This window comes from Mangifera indica, chromosome 6 (genome assembly GCF_011075055.1).
Source record: "Mangifera indica cultivar Alphonso chromosome 6, CATAS_Mindica_2.1, whole genome shotgun sequence".
Taxonomy (NCBI): Eukaryota; Viridiplantae; Streptophyta; class Magnoliopsida; order Sapindales; family Anacardiaceae; genus Mangifera; species Mangifera indica.
Genome location: NC_058142.1, coordinates 14,461,539 through 14,488,960, shown reverse-complemented (window position 1 = coordinate 14,488,960; position 27,422 = coordinate 14,461,539). Strand labels below are relative to the sequence as shown.

General features: G+C 33.0%; 1 protein-coding gene and 1 long non-coding RNA gene across 4 annotated transcripts; both read right to left on the bottom strand.

Moving 5' to 3' along the window:
- Positions 1 to 1,669: 1,669 nt before the first annotated feature.
- Positions 1,670 to 26,872, bottom strand: LOC123218109 (probable terpene synthase 6). 3 transcript variants are annotated; one of them, XM_044639333.1, is made up of 7 exons: positions 26,728 to 26,872; positions 26,352 to 26,625; positions 3,246 to 3,621; positions 2,937 to 3,155; positions 2,528 to 2,666; positions 2,183 to 2,431; positions 1,670 to 2,104 (listed from the first exon to the last, which is right to left on the bottom strand). In XM_044639333.1, exons 1-7 carry the CDS (start codon positions 26,854 to 26,856, stop codon positions 1,814 to 1,816), a joined length of 1,677 nt encoding a protein of 558 aa, XP_044495268.1. In that variant the 5' UTR covers positions 26,857 to 26,872; the 3' UTR covers positions 1,670 to 1,813. The 3 variants fall into 3 exon arrangements, with proteins under 3 accessions (XP_044495268.1, XP_044495267.1, XP_044495270.1); XM_044639332.1 differs by lacking the exons at positions 26,352 to 26,625; positions 26,728 to 26,872 and adding exons at positions 3,739 to 4,012; positions 4,115 to 4,251; XM_044639335.1 differs by lacking the exons at positions 26,352 to 26,625; positions 26,728 to 26,872 and adding exons at positions 3,739 to 4,012; positions 4,115 to 4,251 and having other exon boundaries at positions 1,980 to 2,104; positions 2,174 to 2,431.
- LOC123218111 lies at positions 23,391 to 24,237 on the bottom strand. Its single transcript, XR_006502625.1, has 2 exons — positions 23,895 to 24,237; positions 23,391 to 23,825 (listed from the first exon to the last, which is right to left on the bottom strand). It is a non-coding gene; the product is annotated as an uncharacterized LOC123218111 (long non-coding RNA).
- Positions 26,873 to 27,422: the final 550 nt, after the last annotated feature.

The following is a 27,422-nucleotide window of genomic DNA, read 5'->3' as shown; positions in this document are numbered from 1 at the left end:
AATGTTGTAAACATCAGATTATAAATAATACTCAAGATTTCAAATCTAGATTTATGATATTCCAGTCTTCAGGTTCAGATTCAAGAGTTTCAAGATTTCAGGTCCAGATTTATAATTTTGTAAACTTCAAATTATAAATAGAATACAATTATAAATGAAAAATTAAATAGAAAAACAACATAAATTAAAAGATAACTGGGATGTCCGTATTTATAATATACAAACAATATAATAATATAATGAAAAGATTATGATATACCTAATTTGATCGTGCTAATAATGAAAATATTATGATATACCTAAATTGATTGTGTTGATAACGTATTATAAATATAATTGAATAAATTGTAAAATGAAGGAATTGCGAAATGAGAAATAGAAGTTAATTAATCCTAGGATGCGAAAAGAAGAAGAAAGAAGCAAGAATGTTGTTTAGAAGAAGAATTGTGTTTTTTCACAAGAGAGAAAGGGGTTGGGGGGGTGGGTGGTCGTTGTGGGGTTGCTGGGGGTTTGGGGGTGTGTAGTTATTGCCACCCTCCAGGCAAGAAAAATGGTGATTTTCCAAATCAAATGTCCAAGGCTTTTAATGCTTTCACATTTCTTTTGGCCAAATTTTCGTCTCACGTGGTTGAAAAATTCACCATCTGTAACAAACAGATAATTAAAGAAAAGGAAAAGGCAATTAATAACACCAGTATGTTAAGGGAAAAGTTTTTCAAATCCTATTATATATGTTCATTTTGAAGCATTAATGTCAACGTATTGTTTGAACATTATGGCATTCTAGATCCTCTGTTTGATCAATGGGGTATCCTTTTACATCAAAACTTAAACAAGCTATAATTTGGGGTTGATGAAATAACAATATATAATTGGTTAAATAAATGTAACGGAAGACATAAGGTTGTAGTATCTATATATTTAATTTTATTTCCCTTTTTGCCTCCTAAACTTAAGATTTAATCTTCTTAATTACTAAATACATTTTCTATATTTTTTTATCTTTCTTCCATCTACTCTTTTTTTTTTTTCTTGTACTTTTTTTCAATAAACGCGAAACCCAAGTTCGGTTAGTCATACAGCTAAACCTTGGGATAGCGCATAGGGCAAATCAACGTTTGGTTTGGCATGACATCGCTGGTGTCCAATCCATTCCTTCCACGTCGCAAGGCTGCTACTCGATATGAATTTCAACGCCTGTGATCCACTGCTAGCTCATCCACTCAAGCCAACCTTTGGAGCCTACTTCTGGCAACTCTTTAAGTATAAGATTTTGCATTTCTTAAAGAACTCCAAACACTCCACTATAAGTGAGATGGTCAAGCTTAAGAAGAGCAAACATATATACTTGGAGTGAATAATTGTAAAGAAAATTCTAAAAGAACTCCTATCACTCCACTATAGAAAAGGATTAAAATTCAGCGTTGCAGCTCTTTTAATTTATATTTTATAGGCCGGCTAAACCTTTCTGAATTTCCTTTTGCCATACACTAATGGCAGTAGTGGAATTCAAATTTGTAAAAGCTTGAAGAGTTTGAAAGTTCATGTTAATTTTCAGTGCGGCTGATATGGTCCGTGGGATCTGTTCTGAAACCTTTCAGCTTTTTAACAGGGAAGGCCTGGTTTCTCAATATATCAAGGTGATCTGTTATGTGATACATGCAATCAGTGACAAAAATAACAATAATGCATGCCTGCCTTATTGATTTCAGGGCACTAATAACCAAGACTGATCAATAGCATGATAAAACAAGAAATTATTAGATATAGACATTTTTTATCGATCGAATCAATCGCATACACCTTGGAAGAATCAAATGGGTATTGGATCAACGTAGAGTGCGATGATTTTGTCCTTGCAAGACTCTGGAAATGAGACTCCATCCTGTTTATCATAAAAGAGACTCATTAAGCGTGGAATATTGATAGGTCTAAGCAATATATGCGTTGAGACGGCTGTTGGTTTCATCCAGTCTTCATTTATATCCTTCCAAGCATCACTTATCATAATCTTTAACTTCTCAAGCGTTTCCTCTCTGGAGACTCCATATTCATGCATATAGCTTTCCACAACAGAGGCTACATGTCCTCTCTCTTGCTCAAACTTCACACAATTATATTGTTTGTTAGAATAATATTGATCAGCTTAGTATTAAATATTTTTGAAATTTACCAGTTATACCAGGTGGGATACGATGTCCGCCTGCAGACGACAAATTTTATATGAAGCTTCAACGACCTTTGGATACTTTTGAAGCCACTCACACTCTTTGATTCCTGCAATTTCTCCCATTCCTACAAACATTGCTGCTGTGCTGAAAAACCAAGAAGCTGTGGTTATTCCATTGCTCAAACGTTCTTCAAATGGCGGAATAAATCCTTCGCGGAACCACTGGGACTCAACCAGATAGGCTTCAACAATGTGTTTCAACTGATTATCAACACATGAACATAAATTAATGAATGGAAAATAATATCAGTGAAATAATTATAGAGTCCATACACCAAGAAAGAAATAAATTATTACTGCAACTTTGGTCATTGAGACACTATAAGATCTTCCTTCCTTTTTTACATCCTCATCCAATTCATCAAAAAGTTCCAAGATAGCACGATAAACAGGTCTCATATAATCCGGCAAATCATCAACCGCATTCACGTCCCATCTGAAAATAAATCGAAGAACGAAAAATTTGTAACTTTAGAGATAATTCAGTGATTTTCCAAGAGAAGTGAATGGTTTTATAACGATGAAATTTTAGACCCATGGATTTTATTTTTATATTCGATTAGATAACTCATTATTAAGTGACATTAAATTAATGATACAGTAATGTAATCTTAATAGCTAATTAAATAGTCAAAATTACGTGCAAATTGCTCATTTTAGTTATATCAGTGGATAAGCAATATTAAGATATTAATATACGTACAACCTTTGTACGGCATGTGTGAAAAGTTTGTGCTCTTCCAGTGTGCCATATGCATCGTACGTGTCATCTATAATTGCAAGAAGAAGCGTACATTTGGAATATATTATTCTGGCTCGTGAGTAACAAGGCTCATAAAAAGTTGAAACAGACCATGTGTAGAGCTCAACAACTCTATCTCTTGAGTAAGGATATTTCGACGCCATGTCAAGACTATTCCACCAACTGGAATTCAAAAGAAAAGAAAAAGTCAATAATTCACCCTATCTACAGACGAGCATGTTTCTGAGACACATGAATTGGAAAACAATTTACCTCATAAGATGTCGTATCTCCTGTTGGTGTAGTAATTGTACCCTATTGAAATCTAACTTGGCAAACAGGAGAAGAGTTTCGTTTCTAAATTCGAGATCTTCTTCGTAGAAAGAGATGAATTTGCGAGCCTCCATTCTTGGAGAACCATGGTGAAAGGGCAACTCAAGGGCATTTAATATATGTTTTGCTAGATGAGGTCTCGATTTGTCAGCCAAAAACTTAAGATTTGCCCTTGTAAATTCAAGGGCCTCCTCAAGAATATCTTCTCCGTGCAATCTGAAGTGGGAAGCTTCATATAAATTCAACATGCCCCTTATGTTCTTGGTTAAACTTTCCTTGAACATGTTGTTATTGTCCTTAAATTTGTTAAATACGCCTGATTAACAATCCATTTTTAATTTATCAGTTAAGAAGATGATATATATACTGTCAACAAATGTAAGCCCACGTGTTTCATGCATGTATATAAACACAGTTGAAGATAAATACGTACCGCAAGACATTTTGAAACCATGTTGCCTGAGAACTTGGAACAGAAGAGCAACACTGTTAAGATCATAATCATTCTCCTCAACAAAGTGGGAATGAGCTTCAAAAATTTGATTGAGTTGATCTTCAATCTCATTCTCAAAGTGATATGACACTCCAAGCCGACATATTGCGTTGATATAGCTTACTTTCTCACCCAAATCATTTGTACAATCAACTAATGCTTTTTTCACCTTTCCTTTTAGCTCTTCTACAAGTCTTTCAACAGATTCAATGTCCTAAAAAAATCGAAAAAAAAAAAAACCAGTAACAGTTTCAGAATCATATTAAACTGAAAATGAGTATCGAAATAGTAAAATAACATTAGTTAAAACAGTTACCGAATGAGAGAGTTTAGTGGTGAAGACATTCATGTCTTTCCATAGAGAAGGGGCAAAGTTTGCTACTGGACGATAATCTGCTTGGTTGCGTGGCTGGGAATTCGTTGCTAAAATAGTTTGTTGTGCCATTGAATTTGATCAATGGACAAGCTCAAACATAGCTATATATTTATAGGGAGAGTACGTTCATTGAAAGTGGGACCTAGCCAACAAACTCTACAGCTAAGGTTGAAATTAAGCATATAATAAATTATCATAACAACTTTTAATGTGTGTAATATTATTTCTTTTTTCTTCATAAGTGTGTGAAATACATTTCATAAGTGTGTGAAATATAATTGCCGATACAGGCAACAGAATTATTTCTAGTTAGCTTGGAACCCCTAAAAACTAAGTAAAGCACTCTTTACATGAACAATTAAACTGTTAATGTCGTATAAATGAATAAGAAAATATGAAATAAAAACTGTTTTTATTAGAAAAAATTTATGACTATTAAGCAAATACAACTTTAACGCTTTACGTGGAAAGGAATTTGAATGATAATGTAATGGATAGGGATGGATCTAATTTGAGTTAATTCAACCCAAATTTACTGTTTGAATCGAATAAATCAAACTCAATTTGAAGTTCTAATTTAGTAGCTTGGCATAATTTTGGCTCATTTGTCAATGTTGTGATATTATTTATTATATTGGTGATAATTTTTACCCTGTCAATGCTATCGTTCACTTTGTTAGCCTTCTGATGATACTAGGTACTAATTTAAATAAGTTTGAGTTATCCATTATAGGTTTATGCCGGGGTAGTCTTAAGCTTGGCTTTGGTTGGATCTAATCCACTCTTAATAATGGAGATCTTGAATGAATAAGTGAAATATGTGAGAAAAATTATATAAACAAAATAAACTCAATACAATCCGTAGTATCATCACATTGATAATAAAACAGCTAATTAACATTATTTTAAGATTATAAAAATACTTGATGTCCATGGTGATGAATTTGTGGATTTTCTTAAATTTGTTTGAATTCTCACATTGATCTTCTTCTTTTGAAATTTTATTAAATAATGACTTTTAATAGTTAAAATTATCGTATTTAAAAATATATATATTAGGTTAGATTTTGATATAAAAATTTAATATATATATATATAATAGGTTATTAAACACCTGATAAAAACCCATTAAATAATGAAACCAACACTTACGCCATCCACATTAAACCTATTGATAAACTTTCATTGGACAACTCATTTACTTTGATTTATTAAATTAAACCATAATTAATTTTTTTTTAAAAGGCGCAAATAAATTAGCTATGGATGTAGACTCCCAACGAACTAGTCAAATCATATTTAAAAACACTTGATATGCATTATTTTTTCTGCCTTCATTGTTTCCTTGATCTCGGTAACTCCGAACACATTGTTTCTTTGATTTCTCGTTGGGAACATAAAATTAGAAAACAATACATATAAGTTAATTTTTAAAATTTTAAGTTCAAATATTATTTTATATTTATAAAATAACTAATTTTATAGAAAAAATATTAGAATTAATTTTTTAAAAATTTAGGTTCATATATTATCTTAGATTTATAAAACTTCTGATTTTATAATTATTATTCAAAATATTATAATATGTATTTTAATTATATTTTATATTTCAAGTCCATATTTTTCACAATTTATACAAATTTTATATTGCAAATATGATATAGTTAGTACAAAATATAGACTTTGATAAAACTTAAGACTTCGGGTTCATATATATATATTCTTACGATTTTACAAACTTTATGTTATAAATCGGATATAATTATTATAATAAAAATAAATATTATACTATTATTATAATAACAATAAATATAAATATTTAAATAATATTTAGGACTTCTAGCGTTGATTTATGTTTTTGTAAACTTCAGGTTACAAATGAGATTTCTGACTTTAGGTCTAAATTCATGATTTTGTAAACTTGGGGTTACAAAAAATTTCAGATTCAGATTCATGATATTCAAAATTTCAGATCCAGATTCATAATATTATAAACTTTAGGCTACAAATAATATTCAAGACTTTGGATTCAGATTTATGAAATTTCAAACTTCAACTCTAAATTCAAGAGTTTCAGGATTTTAGCTCTAGATTTATAATATTATAAATTTCAAATTATAAATAGGATATAATTATAAATGAAAAATTAAATAAAAAATAACATAAATTAAAAGATAACTTGAATGTCTGTATTTATAATATATAAATAGTCTAATAATATAATGAAAAGATTATAATATACCTAAATTGATTGTGTTAACAGTTTGTTATAAATATAATTGAATAGATTGTAAAATAAAGGAATTGCAAAATGAGAAATATAAGTTAATTAATCCTAGGCTGCGAAAAGAAGAAGAAAGAAGCAAGAATGCTGTTTTGATGAAGAATTGTCTTTTTTTACAAGAGAGAAAAGGGGGGAGTGGGGTTGTGTTGGGGGTGTGTATTTATTACCACCCTTCTATCAAGAAAAATGGCTATTAATAACATCATCTGTAACAAACAGATAATTAAAGAAAAGGACAACGCAATTAATAACACCAGTATGTTAAGGGAAAGTTTTTCGAATCCTATTATATATGTTCATTTTGAAGCATTAATGTCAACGTATTGTTGAACATTATGGCATTCTAGATCCTCTGTTTGATCAATGGGATATTCTTTTACATCAAAACTTAAACAAGCTATAATTTGGGGTTGATGAAATAACAATATATTATTGGTTAAATAAATGTAACGGAAGACGTAAGGTGGTAATATCTATATATTTAATTTTGTTTCCCTTTTTATGTCTCCTAAACTTAAGATTTAATCTTCTTAATTACTAAATACATTTTCTATATTTTTTTATCTTTCTTCCATCTGCTCTTATATATATATTTTTCAATAAACGCGAAACCCAAGTTCGGTTAGTGATACAGCTAAACCTTGGGATAGCGCATAGGGCAAATCGACGTTTGGTTTGGCATGACATCGCTAGTACCCACCCATATCCCTTCCACGTCACAAGGCTGCTACTCGATATGAATTTCAATGCCTGTGATCCACTGCTAGCTCATCCACTCAAGCCCAACCTTTGGAGCCTACTTCTGGCAACTCTTTAAGTACAAGTGTTAGAACTAATTAGGTTTGTTAAGAATGTTCATACAAGATTATCAAGATTAGTAAGCAATCAAATAGGATAATACAGTATACGAAATCAACAAGAGCAAAAACAAAGAACACAAGAAATACTTGGTTCGGGTTTCGATTTAAAACCCTACATCCAAGGCAGAGACAAGTCTTTTAGTCAAATCCACTATAGAACACAAACGATTACAGTTTACAGAATATCCTCCGATTTACACCTCACACGATTATAATCCATCGTGAAACAATGCCTCCTAGCAAGCCTTCTACAAGACTCAAGACACACGCACAATCGGAGAAAACCAGGAGATTTCTCCTTGGCTCAACTAAAATCAAAGAACAAGAACAGAAACCCTAATTGCAAAAATGGAGCAGAGCAAAGCAAACCAGGGAGCCGACTCATTGTATCAAAAATGAGCGCTCAACCTTAATATACTTAAGGTTACATTTCAACGAAAAGACCAAATTGCCCTTCATGTACAAAATGACATTTCAGACCCTAATAAGTTCTATAATGACCAAAATCTCCTTAGCACCTTTAAGCCATATTCTACATAGCTCCACCTTGGCTTAAACTGGAGATGAAATGCATTCCACTAGAAGACATTCTCTGCAGTTTATTTCTGTCACAGTTTTTGACAGATTTTCAGGAAGTTTAAGGCTTCCTTAAACTTGCTCACAGGAACAGCTTTAGTTAGTATATCTGCTGGATTCACGCTAGTCATGATTTTCTCAATCAATATTTGCTTGTTGGACAACACATCTCTGATGAAGTGAAACCTCACATCAATATGCTTAGTTCTCTCATGATATGCATTGTTTTTAGAAAGATGAATGGCACTCTGTGAATCATTGTAAATCACAGGAATATCTGAACTCAGACCTAGTTCAGATGTAATTCCCTTTAGCCACATAGCCTCCTTTACAGCTTCTATCAAGGCAATATATTCTACTTTAGTGGTGGATAATGCCACAATAGATTGCAAGTTACATTTCCAGCTCACAATATTTCCACCATAGGTAAAAATATAACCAGTTAGAGATATTCTTTTATCCAGATCAACTGCAAAATCTGAATCACAAAATCTTTTTACAAGTAAACTGTTAGTAGGATCAGATGTGAATAATAACCCAAGGTCTACAGTACCTTTGAGATATCTCATTAAACATTTTACAGCATACTGGTGATCTTTGCAAGGATTGCTCATAAATCTACTTACTAAACTAATAGCATAAGCAATATCAGGTCTTGAACCAATCATTGCATACATCAAACTACCTACTGCATTCGAATAGGGTATTTTATTCATAAATTTAGATTCAATAGTAGATAGACTGATAGTAGATTTTAATCTAAAATGAGCACTCATAGGAACACTAACAGATTTAGATTCAGACATATTATATATGCTCAATACCCTTTTAATGTATCCTACTTGTGATAAAAATAAAGATCTCTTACTTTTATCTCTTTCAATATCCATACCTAATATTTTTTTTTGTTGACCCTAAATCTTTCATAAAAAATTCATTTTCAACATTTGTTTCAAATTTATCAAAGCAGACATATCTTTGGAAGCTAGAAGCATATCATCAACATACAATAGCAAGTAAACATAGCATCCAATATCAGATTTTAAATAATACACACAATGATCATAATTGTATCTCAAGAAACCAATAGACAGAACAAACTCATCAAACCTCTTGTACCATTGTCTAGGAGACTACTTTAGCCCATACAAAGATTTGTGAAACAAACAGACTTTGTTTTCAGCTCTAGGTTCTACAAAGCCTTTAGGTCGCTCCATTAGAATCTGTTCTTCTAGATTTCCATGCAAGAATGTTGTTGTGACATCCATCTGTTCCAGTTCCATATCAAATAACACAACAATTGATAATATGAGTCTTATTGAGGTATGCTTCACAATAGGGGAAAATACTTCATGGTAATCTATCCCTTCTCTTTGTGAGAAGCCTTTTGCCACCACCCTTGCTTTAAATCTTGGTTGTTCTACTCCTGGAATACTTGGCTTTCTTTTAAAAACCCACTTACATCCAATTACTTTTTTCTTCAATAATCTATCAACAAGTGTCCAGGTGTTATTCTTTTTCAAAGATTTTATTTTAGTTTCCATTGCTCTTAACCAGTCTGAGCTATATTTACTTTCACAGGCCTGGGTGAAATTCAGGGGTTCACTCATCTCAATCAAGTCTCCTATTTGGAAAGCATAAGAGATGAGATCAGCATGAGCATATCTTGAAGGTGGTCTTATTTCTCTTCTTGGTCTATCTCTAGCTAATTTATAGTTAGAAAGGTTTTGTTTTTCTGGGCTATGAGGACACTGTACTTGACTCTGAGGTGAGAGTTGCTAATTCAAGTCTGTGATTTCGTACTTTGAAGTATGAATTGAATCCAAACCTAAATCAGGTCCCTCACCAGACTCTATAGACTGAGATGCAGACTCTATACTACTATAATGTCTAGACACAGGTGTCTCCACCTCAAACTGAACCTGCCCAGCTTTTCCTTCTGAAGAGAAAAGATCTTTGTAGAATTTTAATTCATTAAAAGTAACATTTCTACTAACAACACACTTATGCTCTTCTAACAGCCATAGTTTATAACCCTTAGTGCCTGTGGGATAACCTAGAAAAATAACCTTTAAAGCTCTTGGGTTCAGTTTACCTTGACTAACATACACATAGGCAAGGCATCCAAAAGGTTTCAAGTGATATAAAGAAGATGGTCTTTTAGACCACATTTCAATTGGGGTCTTAAAGCCTACAGCTGATGATGGTGACCTATTTATCAAATAGCAGGCAGTTGCAACAGCTTCAGCCCAAAACTTCTTGCCTAAGCCAGAATCAGCTAGAATACATCTAACCTTATTTAGGATGGTCCTATTCATTCTCTCAGCCAAGCCATTTTGCTATGGTGTTTCACTACATGTTCTGTGCCTAAGAATTCCATGTTTCTTACAAAAATCAGAAAAATGTCTGTTGTAATATTCAAGGCCATTATCAGTTCTGAGCACTTTAATTTTCTTATTAGTTTGATTCTCAACTAGATTTTTCCAGTCTATAAAGCACTCAAAGGCCTCATCTTTTTGTTTTAGAAAATAAACCCATACTCTCATAGAATAGTCATCAATGGGTGTCATAAAATAGTGTGACTGAGATAATGAATCAAGAACATGAGGGGAACCCCACAAATCAGAATGCACATACTCAAGTATACCATTGGATTTACATGTGGCAGTAGAAAACTTTAATTTATGAGATTTACCAAGCACACAGTTTTCACTGAACTTTAAATCAGAAACCTTGTTTTGATCAATAAGTTTTTGTTTACAGAATTCATTCAAGCCTGCCATACTAATATGCCCAAGTCTTTTATGCCACAAGATTGTTTCATCAAAATTATCATGAGCAGAATGCATATTATCAGACACCACACTACCTTCAAATATATATAACCCATTTGATAATTTTCCTTTCATTACAACTAAGGCACCTTTCATGATTTTTAAAACTCCTTTTTCAGATTTATATGAAAAACCATTTAAATCAAGTGAACCAAGAGAAATCAGATTTCTTCTTAACTTAGGCACTAACCTGACATTTTCAAGAGTTTTTATAGAACCATCAAACATTTTGAATTTGACATTACCAATAGCAATCACATCACAGGAATCATCATTGCCCATCAAAACTTTCCCACCATTTATGTATTTTAAATCAGTAAGCCATTCTTTCTTAGGAGTCATATGAAAAGTACAACCAGAGTCCATTACCCACTCTTCATCTAACCCTATTTCAGAAAGAACTAATGCTTCTACACTTTCATACCCCTCAAGAAAATTTGCTAGTTCTAAATTTTCAGTTTTATTAGAAAGAGCCTTCTTTTTCTCTAGACAATTTCTTTTAAAGTGGCCCTCTTTATGGCATAACCAGCAAGTTTTCTTAAATCTAGATTTTGACCTAGATAACTTCTTATTAGTTGCATTATTCTTTTTTTCTTGTCTGCCCCTAATCTGAAGACCCTCCCCAATAGATTTCTTTTCAAATTTTATTTCTAAATCTTTAGACCTTAGGGCTCCTAAAACTTCATCCAATGACAAAGAATCTCTCCCATATTTTATAGCGGCTTTAACATCCTTAAAAGATTCAGGTAAAGCATTTAGAATTATTATTGCCTGATTTGTTGACTCAATGAGTCATTATGCTCTTATTTTGATGATAAAAAACTAATATGTCCCTTAGCATATTAACTAATGATTTTACTTGAGTATGTGTTTAGATTGCAAGAATTAATCTAGTGCACTTGAAGGAGTTTCAAGATGAAAATGAAGACAAGACTCAAGTGAAGAATTCTTGAAGATTTGAAGTAAAACTCAAGTTTAGGTAGACATGTTTGTAATGTGGAGCATTCATTTTGATTAGAATATTTATTTGCATGGGATAGCTCACTTGAAAACTCATTTTTATATCTTTCACATTTTGGGTTAAAATGTCGTTTTTCAAACTTATTAGGTTAAGCCAAGTTTTTCACTAAAGTTTATTAATTCATTTAAAATGATGAAGTTTTGTGAACAACATTTTCATATCTTAAAGTTGGTTTTGAAAGAATTTTCAAAAAAGGGTTAAATTGTCACTTTTCAAAGTTTTAGGGGTCAAATATGATTTTTGAAAATTTAAGGGGTAAAATGTAATAACATTCGGTCGACCTAATTTGACCAATCTAATCAGCTTCCGAATTGTCCAGAAGCCATGTATTTTGGCTTCAGAAATTCGATTGACCGAATTTTGGTTTGAATTTTTCCAATAGCTAGTGCCACGTAAGCTCCGCGGAAGTGCCACGTCACATCCGATTGATCGAATTCCATCTGATCGATCGAATTGTGCATTTTTTGGAATTCTAAAATGGCTATCTTTGTGCACAACGATAACTTTTCTCATTTTCCCCCATATAAACCCAATCAAACTCGTTCGAAAAAGACTTTTGCCATCAAGAACTTTCACATAGTTGAGAGCAAATTAATTTTGAGCAATTTACTTACAAATTCTTCTCTCTAATCAAAACCCTTGCTCATACACTTTGTAATTTTATTTGCATTGGGTTATACTAAGCTTTACCTTTCATATACACTCTTGAGAGAGATCATATTTCAATTTCATACTAAAATTCGTGTTATAAAAGAGTGAGGTTCACTCTTGGAGAGATTAGAAAATTTCTTGTGAGAGAAATTGAGTTTCAACATTTGTAAATGTTAATAACACCTTGGAAGCTATTTTGGTTGTGAAAAAAATCTTGGTTGAGGTTTTAGTCAACCAAGGATTAGTGGAATACTCCAAGGGAGAAAGCTTAGAGGAGTGGACATAGGCCGGGTTGAGCCGAACCACTATACATCGAGTGTTTGATTTTCTCTTCCCTTAAACTTATATTTTATGTTATGTTATTTTGATTGTATTGATTATTTGAAATATTTTAGTTATTTTCATACATTGGATTAAAAATAGGCAACATAATTTGATTTGAATAAATTGCTTTAATTATCAAATTTGGTAAAGATAGTTTTAAAATTGCCTAATTCACCCCACTTCTTAGGCCATTCTCATAAACTTAACCGTTTAGAGCAATGGCCATGAACCTAGGAAAATCCCATACCATTAGTGAAGGGCTTGCCCCTAATAGATCGCTATTGTTTGATGACACCAGATATGCCCATTGGAAAAATCGCATGTCGATTTTCCTTCAAAGTGATTATGAATTGTGGGATGTAGTGCAAGATGGACCTTTTGTTCCTATGAAAGAAGTAGATGGAAAACAAGTGCCCAAAACTAGGGAAGAAATGATCCCTCAAGATAAGAAGAATATTGCCATTAATGCTAGAGCTATGAATGTGTTATATTGTGCATTAAATGAATATAACTTTAACAAGGTACAAGCTTGTACCTCGGCTAAAGAAATTTGGGAATTATTGATGGTGTCAAATGAGGGGACTTCACAAGTCAAAGAGACTAAAATTAGCATGCTCACACACTCATACGAGTTGTTTAGGATGAATGAAAATGAAACTATTAGTGACATGTTTGATAGATTTATTACTATTGTGAATGAATTGAAAAATCTTGGTAAAGTTTATACTAACCAAGAAAATGTCAAGAAACTTCTTAGATGTTTGCCTCCCTCTTAGGATCCTAAAGTGACGGCAATCGAAGAAGCAAAAGATGTCAAGACTCTACCTCTTGAAGAGCTTTTAGGTTCACTTCTCACTCATGAGCTTACTATGAAGCAACGACAAATTGAAGAAGTGGAGAAGAAGAAAAAGAGTATCGCTTTCAAATCATCCATCAAAGAGAATGAAAAGTTCCTAAAAGAGGAAGAGGAGACATCAAATGATGAAGATGAAGACATTGCACTCTTGAGTAGAAAGATTGGAAAGTTTCTAAGGAATAGAAAGCTAAGAAGAAATGGAAACTTCATAAAAAGGGATGCTTCTAAAGGTGAAAGGGGAGAAAGACAAATGAGAGAACAAATTGTGTGCTATGAATGCAAGAAGCTGGGACACATCAAATATGATTGCCCTCTCCTCAAAATTGGTAGATTGAAAAAGAAAGCAATGAAGGCTACATGAGATGATAGCGATGAAAGTGAATCCGAAAAGGAGGATAATGAAGTGGCCAACATGTGTTTCATGGCAATTACAAATAATGAGGTAACTAACTCTAACTCATCTAATACTTTTGATGATTTAGATGACATAGATGATGAGATAAATGAAAACCCCTCATATGAAGAGTTATATGATACACTTGAAGAGATGAATGAAAAACTTGCTCTTTGCATGTCTAAAAATGCAACCCTTAAAAAGAAAAATTTTAATTTGGAAAGGGAAAATGAGTCCTTAAAGAAAGAAAATGAAAATCTTAACAAAAAAATCCTTAAGCTTAAAGGAAAAGAAAATGAAGAAAACAAGTGTTCCATTCTTGAAAAAGAAAAACAAAAGTTTGAAAATGATCTTTGCATAGCTAAAAGGGAAAAAGAAATTATAGAAAATGAAATTGAAGTTTTAAAAAGGGGAGCAAAGGATTTAAGTGAAATAGTTTTAAAATTTAAAAATCGAAAAGATATTCTTGATAAAATGCTTGGTGTACAAAGGGGAGTCTTAAACAAAAGAGGACTTGGTTATAAACCTTTTATCAAAGCAAAATACTTAAAAAAATTATTTTGTTAAAGCCTCAACTTCAAGTGAATCAAATATAACTTGCAATTATTGTGGAAATAAAGGTCATATCTCATCATCTTGCCCAATTCAAAAGAAACATCATATGGGCACTAAGAAAGTATGGGTTCCTAAGGGAACAAAAACTAACCACCAAGGACCCAACATGATTTGGGTACCTAAGACAAATTCTTGAATCTCCCATTGTGTTTAGGAACCGAAAAATAAAAGGAAGAAAAGCAGTTGGTTCCTCGATAGTGCTTGCTTAAGACATATGACCGAAGATATTTCACTTTTCTTGACAATAAGCAAGAAAGATGGAGGACATGTCACCTTTGGAGACAATACGAAGGGTAAAATTATTGGCATTGGAGATATTGGTAACAATTCTCATATTATCATTGAAAATGTTTTTTTGGTAGATAGTCTTAAGCATAATCTTCTTAGCATTAGTCAACTATGTGATAAAGGATTTAAAGTCATTTTTGAGCCAAATAGTTGCACTATAGAAAATATGAATGATGGAAAAACAAGTTGTGTAGGAAATAGAGATGGAAATGTTTACACTATAAATGTAGAAAATGCATTTCATGAAAATCTATGTTTCTCCGCATTGCATGAAAATAGTTGGTTGTGGCATAGAAGATTAGGTCATGCTAGCATGGACTTGATTTCAAAAATCTCCAAGAAGGAGCTTGTAAAAGGTCTTCTGAAAATAGATTTTATCAAAGATAAAATTTGTGATGCATGTCAATTTGGTAAACAAACAAGAAATTCTTTTAAAAGTAAAACTCATATTTCTACATCTAGATCTTTACAACTTCTTCATATTGATCTTTTTGGTCCTTCAAGAACCGCAAGCCTAAGTGGAAAACATTATGCTTTTGTTATTGTTGATGATTTTTCAAGATTCACTTGGGTACTTTTTCTTGTATCAAAAGATGAAGCCCTCCATGCATTTTCAAAATTTGTCAAGAAAATACAAAAAGAAAAAGAAATGCATATTTCTTGCATTAGAAGTGATCATGGGGGAGAATTTGAAAATCATTTATTTGAAAACTTTTGTGATGAGCATGGTATTAAACATCAATTCTCTTGTCCTAGAACTCCCCAACAAAATGGTGTTGTTGAAAGAAAGAATAGGACAATTCAAGAGATGGCTAGAACCATGTTAAATGAAAAAACTTTAGCTCAATATTTTTGGGCGGAAGCCGTAAACATCGCATGTTATGTTTTAAATCGTGTTTTAATAAGACAATCTTTAGATAAAACTCCATATGAACTTTGGAAAAACAAAAAACCAAATATTGGTTATTTTAAAGTTTTTGGATGCAAATGCTTTATTTTGAACACAAAAAAAAACTTAGGAAAATTTGATTCAAAATCGGACATTGGCATTTTTCTTGGATATTCATCATCTAGCAAAGCATATAGAGTGTTTAACAAAAGGACACTAGTAGTTGAGGAATCCATGCATGTTATTTTGATGAATCTAATCCTTCAACTAGTGTGCAAGTTGATATTGATGATGATCAAGTTAAAAATGGTGACCAAACGAAAATTCATGATTCACCAAATGATGATAAGGATGAAGCAAAACAAGAGCTAGAACATGAAGAAGATAAAGATAAAGATCTTCCTAAGGCTTGGAGGCATGCAAATGCTCATCCTAAAGAATTAATTATTGGTGAGGAAAATCAAGGTGTTAAAACTAGATCATCCTTTAATCTTTGTAATAATTTAGCATTTCTTTCACAATTTGAACCAAAAACATTTCATGATGCATTAAATGATGAATTTTGGATTTTAGCCATGCAAGAGGAACTAAATCAATTTGAAAGAAATAATGTTTGGGAACTAGTCCCTCATACGGATCATCAATCCGTTATTGGCACAGAATGGGTTTTTAGAAACAAAATGGATGAATCCGGAGTGGTTGTTAGAAATAAAGCTAGATTAGTGGCTCAAGGCTACAACCAAGAGGAGGGAATAGATTTTAAAGAAACTTTTGCACCAGTAGCTAGACTAGAATCCATTAGGATGCTTTTGGCATTTGCATGTTCCAAAAATTTTATTTTATATCAAATGGATGTCAAAAGTGCTTTCTTAAATGGATTTATCATGGAGGAAGTCTATGTTGAACAACCTCCCGGGTTTGAAAGTCATGATTTCTCAAACCATGTTTTTAAACTTCAAAAAGCTCTTTATGGTTTAAAACAAGCACCTCGAGCATGGTATGAACGTTTGAGTAAATTCTTGCTTGAAAAAGACTTTTGCATTGGAAAAATAGATACTATGTTGTTTATTAATAGAAAAGAAAATGACATACTTTTGGTTCAAATTTATGTTGATGATATCATCTTTGGATCTACTAATGTCTCTTTGTGTGAAAAATTTTCTAACCTCAGAAGCAAAGAATTTGAAATGAGCATGATGGGACAACTCAAGTATTTTCTCGGACTTAATATCAAGCAAAGCAAAAAGGGTATCTTTATCAACCAATCTTCATACATCAAGGGCTTATTAAAGAAGTTTGGCATGAAAGGACTAAAAACTTCAAGCACACCAATGAGTTCAACTATCAAACTCACCAAAGATGAAACTCACCAAAGATGAGAGTGGGCCAAATGTTGATGTTAAAATGTATAGAGGTATGATTGGCTCTCTTTTATATTTAACCGCTAGTAGACCCGATATTATGTTTAGTGTGTGCTTGAGTGCTCGATTCCAATCATGTCCCAAGGAATCTCATTTAAAAGCCCTTAAAGAATCTTCAAATATTTACATGATACTAGATTTTTAGGGTTGTGATATCCTCAAGAAACATCTTTTGACCTAGTGAGCTATTCGGATGCCGACTTTGTCGGAAGCCAAGTCGATAGAAAAAGTACTAGTGGTACTTGTCATTTTCTAGGTCATGCATTAGTTTCATGGTTTTCAAGGAAATAAAACTCCGTAGCTTTATCAACCGCGGAAGCGAAATATATTGTCGCCGATAGTTGTTGTGCTCAAGCCTTGTGGATGCAACAAACCCTTAGGGATTATGGAGTTAGCCTATTTAAAACTCCAATCTTGTGTGACAACACAAGTGCTATTAGCTTATCCAAAAATCCCATTCAACACTCTCGAACCAAGCATATAGAAATTAGATATCATTTTATTCGAGATCATGTTCAAAAGGGTGATTTTGTCTTGACTTTGTATCCACCGAAAATTAACTTGCGGATATTTTTACAAAACCTCTTGGGGAAGAACGTTTTTGCAAAATTAGAGGTGAGCTTGGGATCATGGGATCACCACATTAGCATTTGCACTTAAATATCATTATGGTTGCGGTGTTTTGGATTAATTGAGAATGTCAATGTATGTTTTATGCATCATTTCATGTTTGACAATATTGAAGTTTTCTTGTACAAATTATTCTTGCATTGATTTTTAATGTGTTTGATTTAATTTTTCCACATATTTAGCATCAAATTTCATTGTATTTTATGTTATTGAGTCAAAATTGCATAGTTGGATCATTTTGGCTTGATTATACTCAATATGGGACAATAAAGTGCATAAAATATACACCAGAATTTTGCAGAATTCGACTGACGAATTGGAAAATTCGGTCAACCTAATTTGTCAAAATTCGATCGATCGTTTACTACAGTGTTCTGCAATGTATAAGGGCAAATGTTTCTCCACCTTTTTACATCATGTTTCTTTAACTTTTTTTTTATCAAATTGGTTCCTAACATATTTTCTACACTTTCTAACCAAAAATTCTCTTTCAAAAACATCATCGTTCACCTAAATTTTCAACAAAATCTCTAAAGACTTTACACCCTTTTTACTTCCGAACACACCACTGTCATCCTCTCATCCTCTCCAATTGAGGTGTGCGGTTAGTTTTCCAATTCGGGTTCATTTGTGCAAAATGACGATTCTGCCCTTATACGTACATTTGATGTAGCATTCCTTTTTGTCACATTTCATCATGTTTTGTGTGGTATTTCCTTTCTTGCTCTCTGTTTTATCTTTTAAAAATTTTCAATTTGTAATCTATTAGCATAAGTAGTTCCCCTAGGCCATCTAGAAATGTTAGCACTAGGTCTTTAGCACCTATTGATCAAACCAAGCATTTCGAGGCTCCGTTTGATGAGACTCGTTTTTGTTCCGCTCAAGCTGCTGCGACTTTTGCTAAACACTATAGTCGTCGTGGTTTGTGTAAAACTCAACGAGTCGATTTTAACTTACTAGCTCAGTTCCACCTTAGGCCTCTTTTTGATAGATTTAGATGGACTCGTTTTGTCACCTTGGGTGGTTTTGTCTATCCTACCCTTGTTCGTGAATGTTATGCGAACATGGTGTTTGATCGGCTTCATAACAAAGCCACCTCTTTCGTCCGAGGCCATGAGATTCATCTCTCTCCTACTAGCCTTCGTGTCACCTTAGGTCTTCCAGCTGTCCGTGGTCCTCTTCTTTCCCCCCGAGGGTGGCATTTTACTGACCCATTATATCTTGATGCCCTTCGAGCTATGACGGGCAATCCTGACCTTGATATAGTCTCTTGTCCACCCCATAGGCATCTTACTCTATCAGCCCGTCTACTTCATAACATTATTGGCTATACTCTTGTACCAAAATCTGGCCATTTCAATGAAGTCAACACGGTTGACTTCTATCTGCTCTCACATCTCCTCCAGGGGTCTCCTATAGACCTTTGTCATGTCATCTTTGATTTGATGGTCTCCACACTATCTCATCGCACCCATCTTCTCCCTTATGCCCCTATTATCACATTGATTCTCTTGGAGGTAGGAGTTTTCTTCCTTGAAGAGCCAGATATCGAGCCAGCTGCTGATTCATATACTGCTTCAAACCTCCGTGCTATGGGCTTCTGACAGCACAATGATGTCTGACGTCATATTTTTGAGCTAGTACCTGGTGAAGGAGAGGCTGCCACCGATCTAGGCGCTGATATGGATGCTGAGCCCCAGGCACCTGATGCTCCAGCTGATATTGATGACACTGACGATGAGGCAGATAAGGACCAAGACTCTTTTGAGTTTCAGGCACGTACTTCTGGCAAGAGATCTCGGATGGCTACTGGAGCGAGTTCATCTGCTGAGCCGACCACCGCCTCAGTTGTTGATCCTATATCTCTTTTATCTGCAGAGCTTGCTGAGGTTCGCTCAGATTTTGCTAATTTTTGTGCTGAGGTTTGCTCTGATTTTACTGATGTTCGTGCCAGTATTACCGATCTTTGAGGAGGCATCGATGAGCTTCGAAGAGGCATCGCTGAGCTTCTTTGTCGTTTTCCTCCATCTTCTTAGTTTATTTATATTTTTCATTATCTTTTTGTTATGTATGAACTTTCATTATATACTCTTATTTTGCTGGTTTAGACATTGTCTTTATGCATTGCTATGGTTCTGGATGAGTATCGATATATTTTGACATTGTCTTAATGATTATTTTTGGACCATTTTGGTGATCATTTGCTTTTCCCTTATTTTATCTCTTTGCTCATCTCATTTTATCCATTGTTTTATTCTTTTTTATAATGACAAAGGGGGAGAAAAGTTTGATTGATGGTTGATACTTTCATTTCATTGATATTGTGGATATCTTGATAAAGATATATGTTGTGGATATTTTGATGAGAATATATGTGACTGATGAGATTAATGTTGAACATATTATTATTTGCATATATTCAGGGGGAGGAAACTTGATTTTTTAAGGCGAACTCCCGCAAAATTTTTTAAAAAATCAAGTGTTTCTTAACTTCATGGAAATACATCCATTGATATATTTTATAAAATTCCTTGAAGTGCATATGTGTTTGTCATTATAAAAAATGGGGAGATTGTTGACTCAATGAGTCATTATGCTCTTATTTTGATGATAACAAATTAATATGTCCCTTAGCATATTAACTAATAATTTTACTTGAGTATGTGTTTAGATTGCAAGAATTAATCTAGTGCACTTGAAGAAGTTTCAAGATGAAAATGAAGACAAGACTCAAGTGAAGAATTCTTGAAGATTTGAAGTAAAACTCAAGTTTAGGTAGACATGTTTGTAATGTGGAGCATTCATTTTGATTAGAATATTTATTTGCATGGGATAGCTCACTTGAAAACTAATTTTTATATCTTTCACATTTTGGGTTAAAATGTCGTTTTTCAAACTTATTGGGTTAAGCCAAGTTTTTCACTAAAGTTTATTAATTCATTTAAAATGATGAAGTTTTGTGAACAACATTTTCATATCTTAAAGTTGGTTTTGAAAGAATTTTCAAAAAAGGGTTAAATTGTCACTTTTCAAAGTTTTAGGGGTCAAAAGATTTTTGAAAATTTAGGGGGTAAAATGTAATAAAATTCGGTCAACCGAATTTTACTGACTGAATCAGCTTCCGAATTGTCCAGAAGCCATGTATTTTGGCTTCAAAAATTCAGTCAATCAAATTAAATTCGGTCGACCAAATTTTGGTTTGAATTTTTCCAACAGCTAGTGTCACATAAGTTCCACGGAAGTGCCACGTCACATCCGGTTGGCCGAATTTCATCTGGTCGATAGAATTGTGCGTTTTCTGGAATTCTAAAACGGCTATCTTTATGCACAACAGTAACTTTCCTCATTTTCCCCTATATAAACCAATCAAACTCGTTCGAAAAAGACTTTTGCCACCAAGAACTTTCACATAGTTGAGAGCAAATTAATTTTGAGTTATTTACTTGCACATTCTTCTCTCTAATCAAAACCCTTGCTCATACACTTTGTAATTTCATTTGCATTAGGTTGTACTAAGCGTTAACTTTCATATACACTCTTGAGAGAGATCATATTTCAATTTCATACTAAAATTCGTGTTATAAAAGAGTGAGGTTCACTCTTGGAGAGATTAGAAAATTTCTTGTGAGAGAAATTGAGTTTCAACATTTGTAAATGTTAATAACACCTTGGAAGCTATTTTGGTTGTGAAAAAAAACTTGGTTGAGGTTTTAGTCAACCAAAGATTAGTGGAATACTCCAAGGGAGAAAGCTTAGAGGAGTGGACGTAGGCCGGGTTGAGCCGAACCACTATACATCGTGTGTTTGATTTTCTCTTTCCTTAAACTTATATTTTATGTTATGTTATTTTGATTGTATTGATTGTTTGAAATATTTTAGTTATTTTCATACATTGGATTAAAAATAGGCAACATAATTTGATTTGAATAAATTGCTTTAATTATCAAATTTGGTAAAGATAGTTTTAAAATTGCCTAATTCACCCCCCTCTTAGGTCATTCGATCCTACATGATTTTCATCTAATATTTTTTCATCAATACTATTCAGATCAATAACAATTCTGTGAAACTCATCAAGATTATCATCTAAAGACTTAGTAAGGTCCATTTTAAATCCAAACAATTGTTCTTTCAAATATATTTTATTTATCAATGATTTAGTCATATATAAGGATTCTAGTTTTAGCCATATTTTTGCAGCAGTATCAGTATCATCAATTTTTCGCAACATATTATCAGACAGATGCAAAATTAATAGATTATAAGCTGTTTCCATTACCTCAGCTATTTCAACATCAGTCATACCATCTGGAAATTCAGATGGTTTTCCCAATACCTTTGCACATTTCTGATGCACCAGTACCGTATACATCTTTTTTTTCCACATGTTGAAATCGCCCTTGCCATCAAATTTCTCGACATCGATTCTGGTTGAACCCATTCTTCTTTGCTAAGAATTTACTTTATAATCTTTTGGCAAGAAGCAAGATTAGTAATATTAGAGAATATATATAAAGGCAAAGATTTAAAGAAATCACCAGAAATCGATCAATCAGAACATTCAGAACACGAAACCCTAACTGGCTCTGATACCACTTGTTAGAACTAATTAGGTTTGTTAAGAATGTTCATACAAGATTATCAAGATTAGCAAGCAATCAAATAGGATAATATAGTATACGAAATCAACAAGAGCAGAAACAGAGAACACAAGAAATACTTGGTTCGGGTTTCGATTTGAAACCCTACATCCAAGGCAAAGACAAGTCTCTTAGTCGAATCCACTAAAGAACACAAGCGATTACAACTTATAGAATACCCTCCGATTTACACCTCACACGATTTTAATCCACCGTGAAACAATGCGTCCTAGTAAGCCTTCTACAAGACTCAAGACACACGCACAATCAGAGAAAACCAGGAGATTTCTCCTTGGCTCAACTAAAATCAAAGAACAAGAACAGAAACCCTAATTGCAAAAATGGAGCAGAGTAAAGCAAACCAGGGGGCCGACTCATTGTATCAAAAATGAGCGCTCAACCTTAATATACTTAGGGTTACATTTCAATGAAAAGACCAAACTGTCCTTCATGTACAAAATGACATTTCAGACCTAATAAGTTCTATAATGACCAAAATCTCCTTAGCACCTTTAAGCCATATTCTACAATAAGATTATGCATTTCTTAAAGAGCTCCAATCACTCCACTATAAGTGAGATGGTCAAGCTTAAGAAGAGCGAACATATATACCTGGAGTGAACAATTGTAAAGAAAATTCTAAAAGAACCCCTATCACTCCACTATAGAAAAGGATTAAAATTCAGCGTTGCAGCTCTTTTAATTTATATTAATAGGCCGGCTAAACCATTCTGAATTTCCTTTTTGCCATACACTAATGGCAGTAGTGGAATTCAAATTTGAAAAAGCTTGAAGAGTTTGAAAGTTCATGTTAATTTTCAATGTGGCTGATCTGGTTCGTGGGATCTGTTCTGAAACCTTTCAGCTTTTTAACAGGGAGGGCCTGGTTTCTCAATAGATCAAGGTGATCTGTTATCTGATACATGCAATCAGTAACAAAAATAACAATAACGCATGCCTGCTTTATTGATTTCAGGGCACTAATAACCAAGACTGATCAATAGCATGATAAAACAAGAATTTATTGGATATACACATTTTTTATCGATTGAATCAATCACATACACCTTGGAAGAATCAAATGGATATTGGATCAACGTAGAGTGCGATGATTTTATCCTTGCAAGACTCTGGAAATGAGACTCCATCCTGTTTATCATATAAGAGATTCATTAAGCGTGGAATATTGATAGGTCTAAGCAATATATGCGTTGAGACGGCTGTTGGTTTCATCCAGTCTTCATTTATATCCTTCCAAGCATCACTTATCATAATCTTTAACCTCTCAAGCGTTTCCTCTCTGGAGACTCCATATTCATGCATATAGCTTTCCACAACAGGGGCTACATGTCCTCTCTCTTGCTCAAACTTCACGCAATTATATTGTTTGTTAGAATATTATTGATCAGCTTAGTATTAAAGATTTTTGAAATTTACCAGTTATACAAGGTGGGATACGATGTCCGCCTGCAGACGATAAATTTTATATGAAGCTTCAACGACCTTTGGATACTATGAAGCCACTCATACTCTTTGATTCCTGCAATTTCTCCCATTCCTACAAACATCGCTGCTGTCCTAAAGAACCAAGAAGCTGTGGTTATTCCATTGCTCAAACGTTCTTCAAATGGCGGAATAAATCCTTCGCGGAACCACTGGACTCAACCAGATAGGCTTCTACAATGTGTTTTAACTGATTATCAACACATGAACATAAATTAATGATTGGAAAATAATATCAGCGAAATAATTATAGAGTCCATACACCAAGAAAGAAATAAATTATTACTGCAACTTTGGTAATTGACACACTATAAGATCTTCCTTCCTTTTTTACATCCTCATCCAATTCATCAAAAAGTTCCAAGATAACACGATAAACAGGTCTCATATAATCCGGCAAATCATCAACCGCATTCACGTCCCATCTGAAAATAAATCGAAGAACATTGCTTTGTGGAGCAATGTTTTGTTCTTCGTCGTCAACAAAGTTGTAATGTAATAAAAGTTATAATTTATTTTTAATGCAAATAATTTGGTTTATACTTATCAGATAACGTGCTTTGAAATTTCAATTTGGAAATGTTGTTTATTCTGTTGGTAGAATGCCAAAAAAAATCTTTTTGCTTGTTATTAACTTGGGTCCTATTATTGTGTTAACACAGCTAAGGCTAAGACTAACATTTTTCTTTTATTTCTTATTATTTATTATCAGTTTAGTGAAATATTTTATTTTGAAGAAAAAAGGGTGTAACAATATTAAATATTAGATTTGTAATGTACAATGATATATTGTGAAATATCAATTTACCATCATATGATACTTCTGCCATTGTAACTTTACTCCATCAATAGGCATTTGATAATTGTAACAAATATATATGTATATAATGTTTTATTTGATTTTTTTTTTCGGTCTCTTCAACGAAGAGACAAAGATAATATTCTATCGATAGTAAGAGACGACTGAAAAGAGAAAAAAAAAGTAAACAAGAAAGTCACCAACATCAAAAATGATGTCAGAGTAGAAAAATCAAAACTGAAAAAATTGAAACTCATCAATCTGAAAAAGAAAATGAGATAATATTATATTTTATATTATTAATAAAATAATAGTTTTATTTTTAATTTTAATAAAAAAATTTAATAAAAGTGAGTTGATAGGTAAATATTTAAATTTTTGAAATTTTATAAATGAGTGTTTAGTACAAAACCAAGCAGGAATAAGTATTTTAGCTTTACGTTTATATAGAAATCAATATATAACCAATTTAATAATATTTTTCTTAATGTTTGTAATAATATTCAATAATATATTCTAGATGAAATACATGACTCATCGAGGAGAATCGCCACACAGGATCACGAATATCTCATCATGTCCGTCAAAAATTTTAGACCCATGGATTTTATTTTTATATTCGATTAGATAACTCATTATTTAATTAAGTAACGTTAAATTAATGATACAGTAATGTAATCTTAATAGCTAATCAAGTAGTCAAAATTTGGTGCAAATTGCTCATTTTAGTTATATCAGTGGATAATCAATATTAATATATTAATATACGTACAACCTTTGTACGGCATGCGTGAAAAGTTTGTGCTCTTCCAGTGTACCATATGCATCGTACGTGTCATCTATAATCGCAAGAAGAAGCGTACATTTGGAATATATTATTCTGGCTCGTGAGTAACAAGGCTCATAAAAAGTTGAAACAGACCATGTGTAGAGCTCAACAACTCTATCTCGAGTAAGGATATTTCGACGCCATGTCAAGACTATTCCACCAACTGGAATTCAAAAGAAAAGAAAAAGTCAATAATTCACCCTATCTACGGACGAGCATGTTTCTGAGACACATGAATTGGGAAACAATTTACCTCATAAGATGTCGTATCTCCTGTTGGTGTAGTAATTGTACCCTATTGAAATCTAACTTGGCAAACAGGAGAAGAGTTTCGTTTCTAAATTCGAGATCTTCTTCGTAGAAAGAGATGAATTTGCGAGCCTCCATTCTTGGAGAACCATGGTGAAAGGGCAACTCAAGGGCATTTAATATATGTTTTGCTAGATGAGGTCTCGATTTGTCAGCCAAAAACTTAAGATTTGCCCTTGTAAATTCGAGGGCCTCCTCAAGAATAGGGCCTCCTCAAGAATATCTTCTCCGTGCAATCTGAAGTGGGAAGCTTCATATAAATTCAACATGCCCCTTATGTTGTTGGTTAAACTTTCCTTGAACATGTTGTTATTGTCCTTAAATCTGTTAATTACGCCTGATTAACAATCCATTTTTACTTTATCAGTTAAGAAGATGATATATATACTGTCAACAAATGTAAGCCTACGTGTTTCATGCACGTATATAGACACAGTTGAAGATATATACTTACCGCAAGACATTTTGAAACCATTTTGCCTGAGAACTTGGAACAGGAGAGCAACACTGTTAAGATCATAATCATTCTCCTCAACAAAGTGGGAATGAGCTTCAAAAATTTGATTGAGTTGATCTTCAATCTCATTCTCAAAGTGATATGACACTCCAAGCCGACATATTGCGTTGATATAGCTAACTTTCTCACCCAAATCATTTGTACAATCAACTAATGCTTTTTTCACCTTTCCTTTAAGCTCTTCTACAAGTCTTTCAACAGATTCAATGTCCTAAATAAATCGAAAAAAAAAAAAACCAGTAACAGTTTCAGAATCATATTAAACTGAAAATGAGTATGGAAATAGTAAAATAACATTAGTTAAAACATTTACCGAATGAGAGAGTTTAGTGGTGAAGACATTCATGTCTTTCCATAAAGAAGGGGCAAAATCTGCTACTGGACGATAATCTGCTTGGTTGCGTGGCTGGGAATTCGTTGCTAAAGTAGTTTGTTGTGCCATTGAATTTGATCAATGGACAAGCTCAAACATAGCTATATATTTGTAGGGAGAGTACGTTTGTTGAAGCTGGGACCTAGCCAACGAACTCTACGGCTAAGGTTGAAATTAAGCATATAATAGATTATCATAATAATGTTTAATGTGTATAATATTATTTCTTTTTTCTTGGTAAGTGTGTGAAATATTATTTTATTTGATTATGTTGAGTGTTTATGGGGCTATTGTGCTCGAATTTTTGAAATTAACCATATAATTGCCGATACAGGCAACAGAATTATTTTTAGTTAGCTTGGAACCCCTAAAAACTAAGTAAAGCACTCTTTCACATGAACAATTAAACTGTTAATGTCATATAAATGAATAAGAAAATATGAAATAAAACTGTTTTATCAGAAAAAATTTATGACTATTAAGCACATACAACTTTAACGCTTTATGTGGAAAGGAATTTGAATGATAATGTAATGGGTAGGGGTGGATCTAATCCAAGTTAATTCAACTCAAATCTACTGTTTGAATCGAATAAGTCAAACTCAATTTGGAGTTCCAATTTAGTAGCTTGGCAT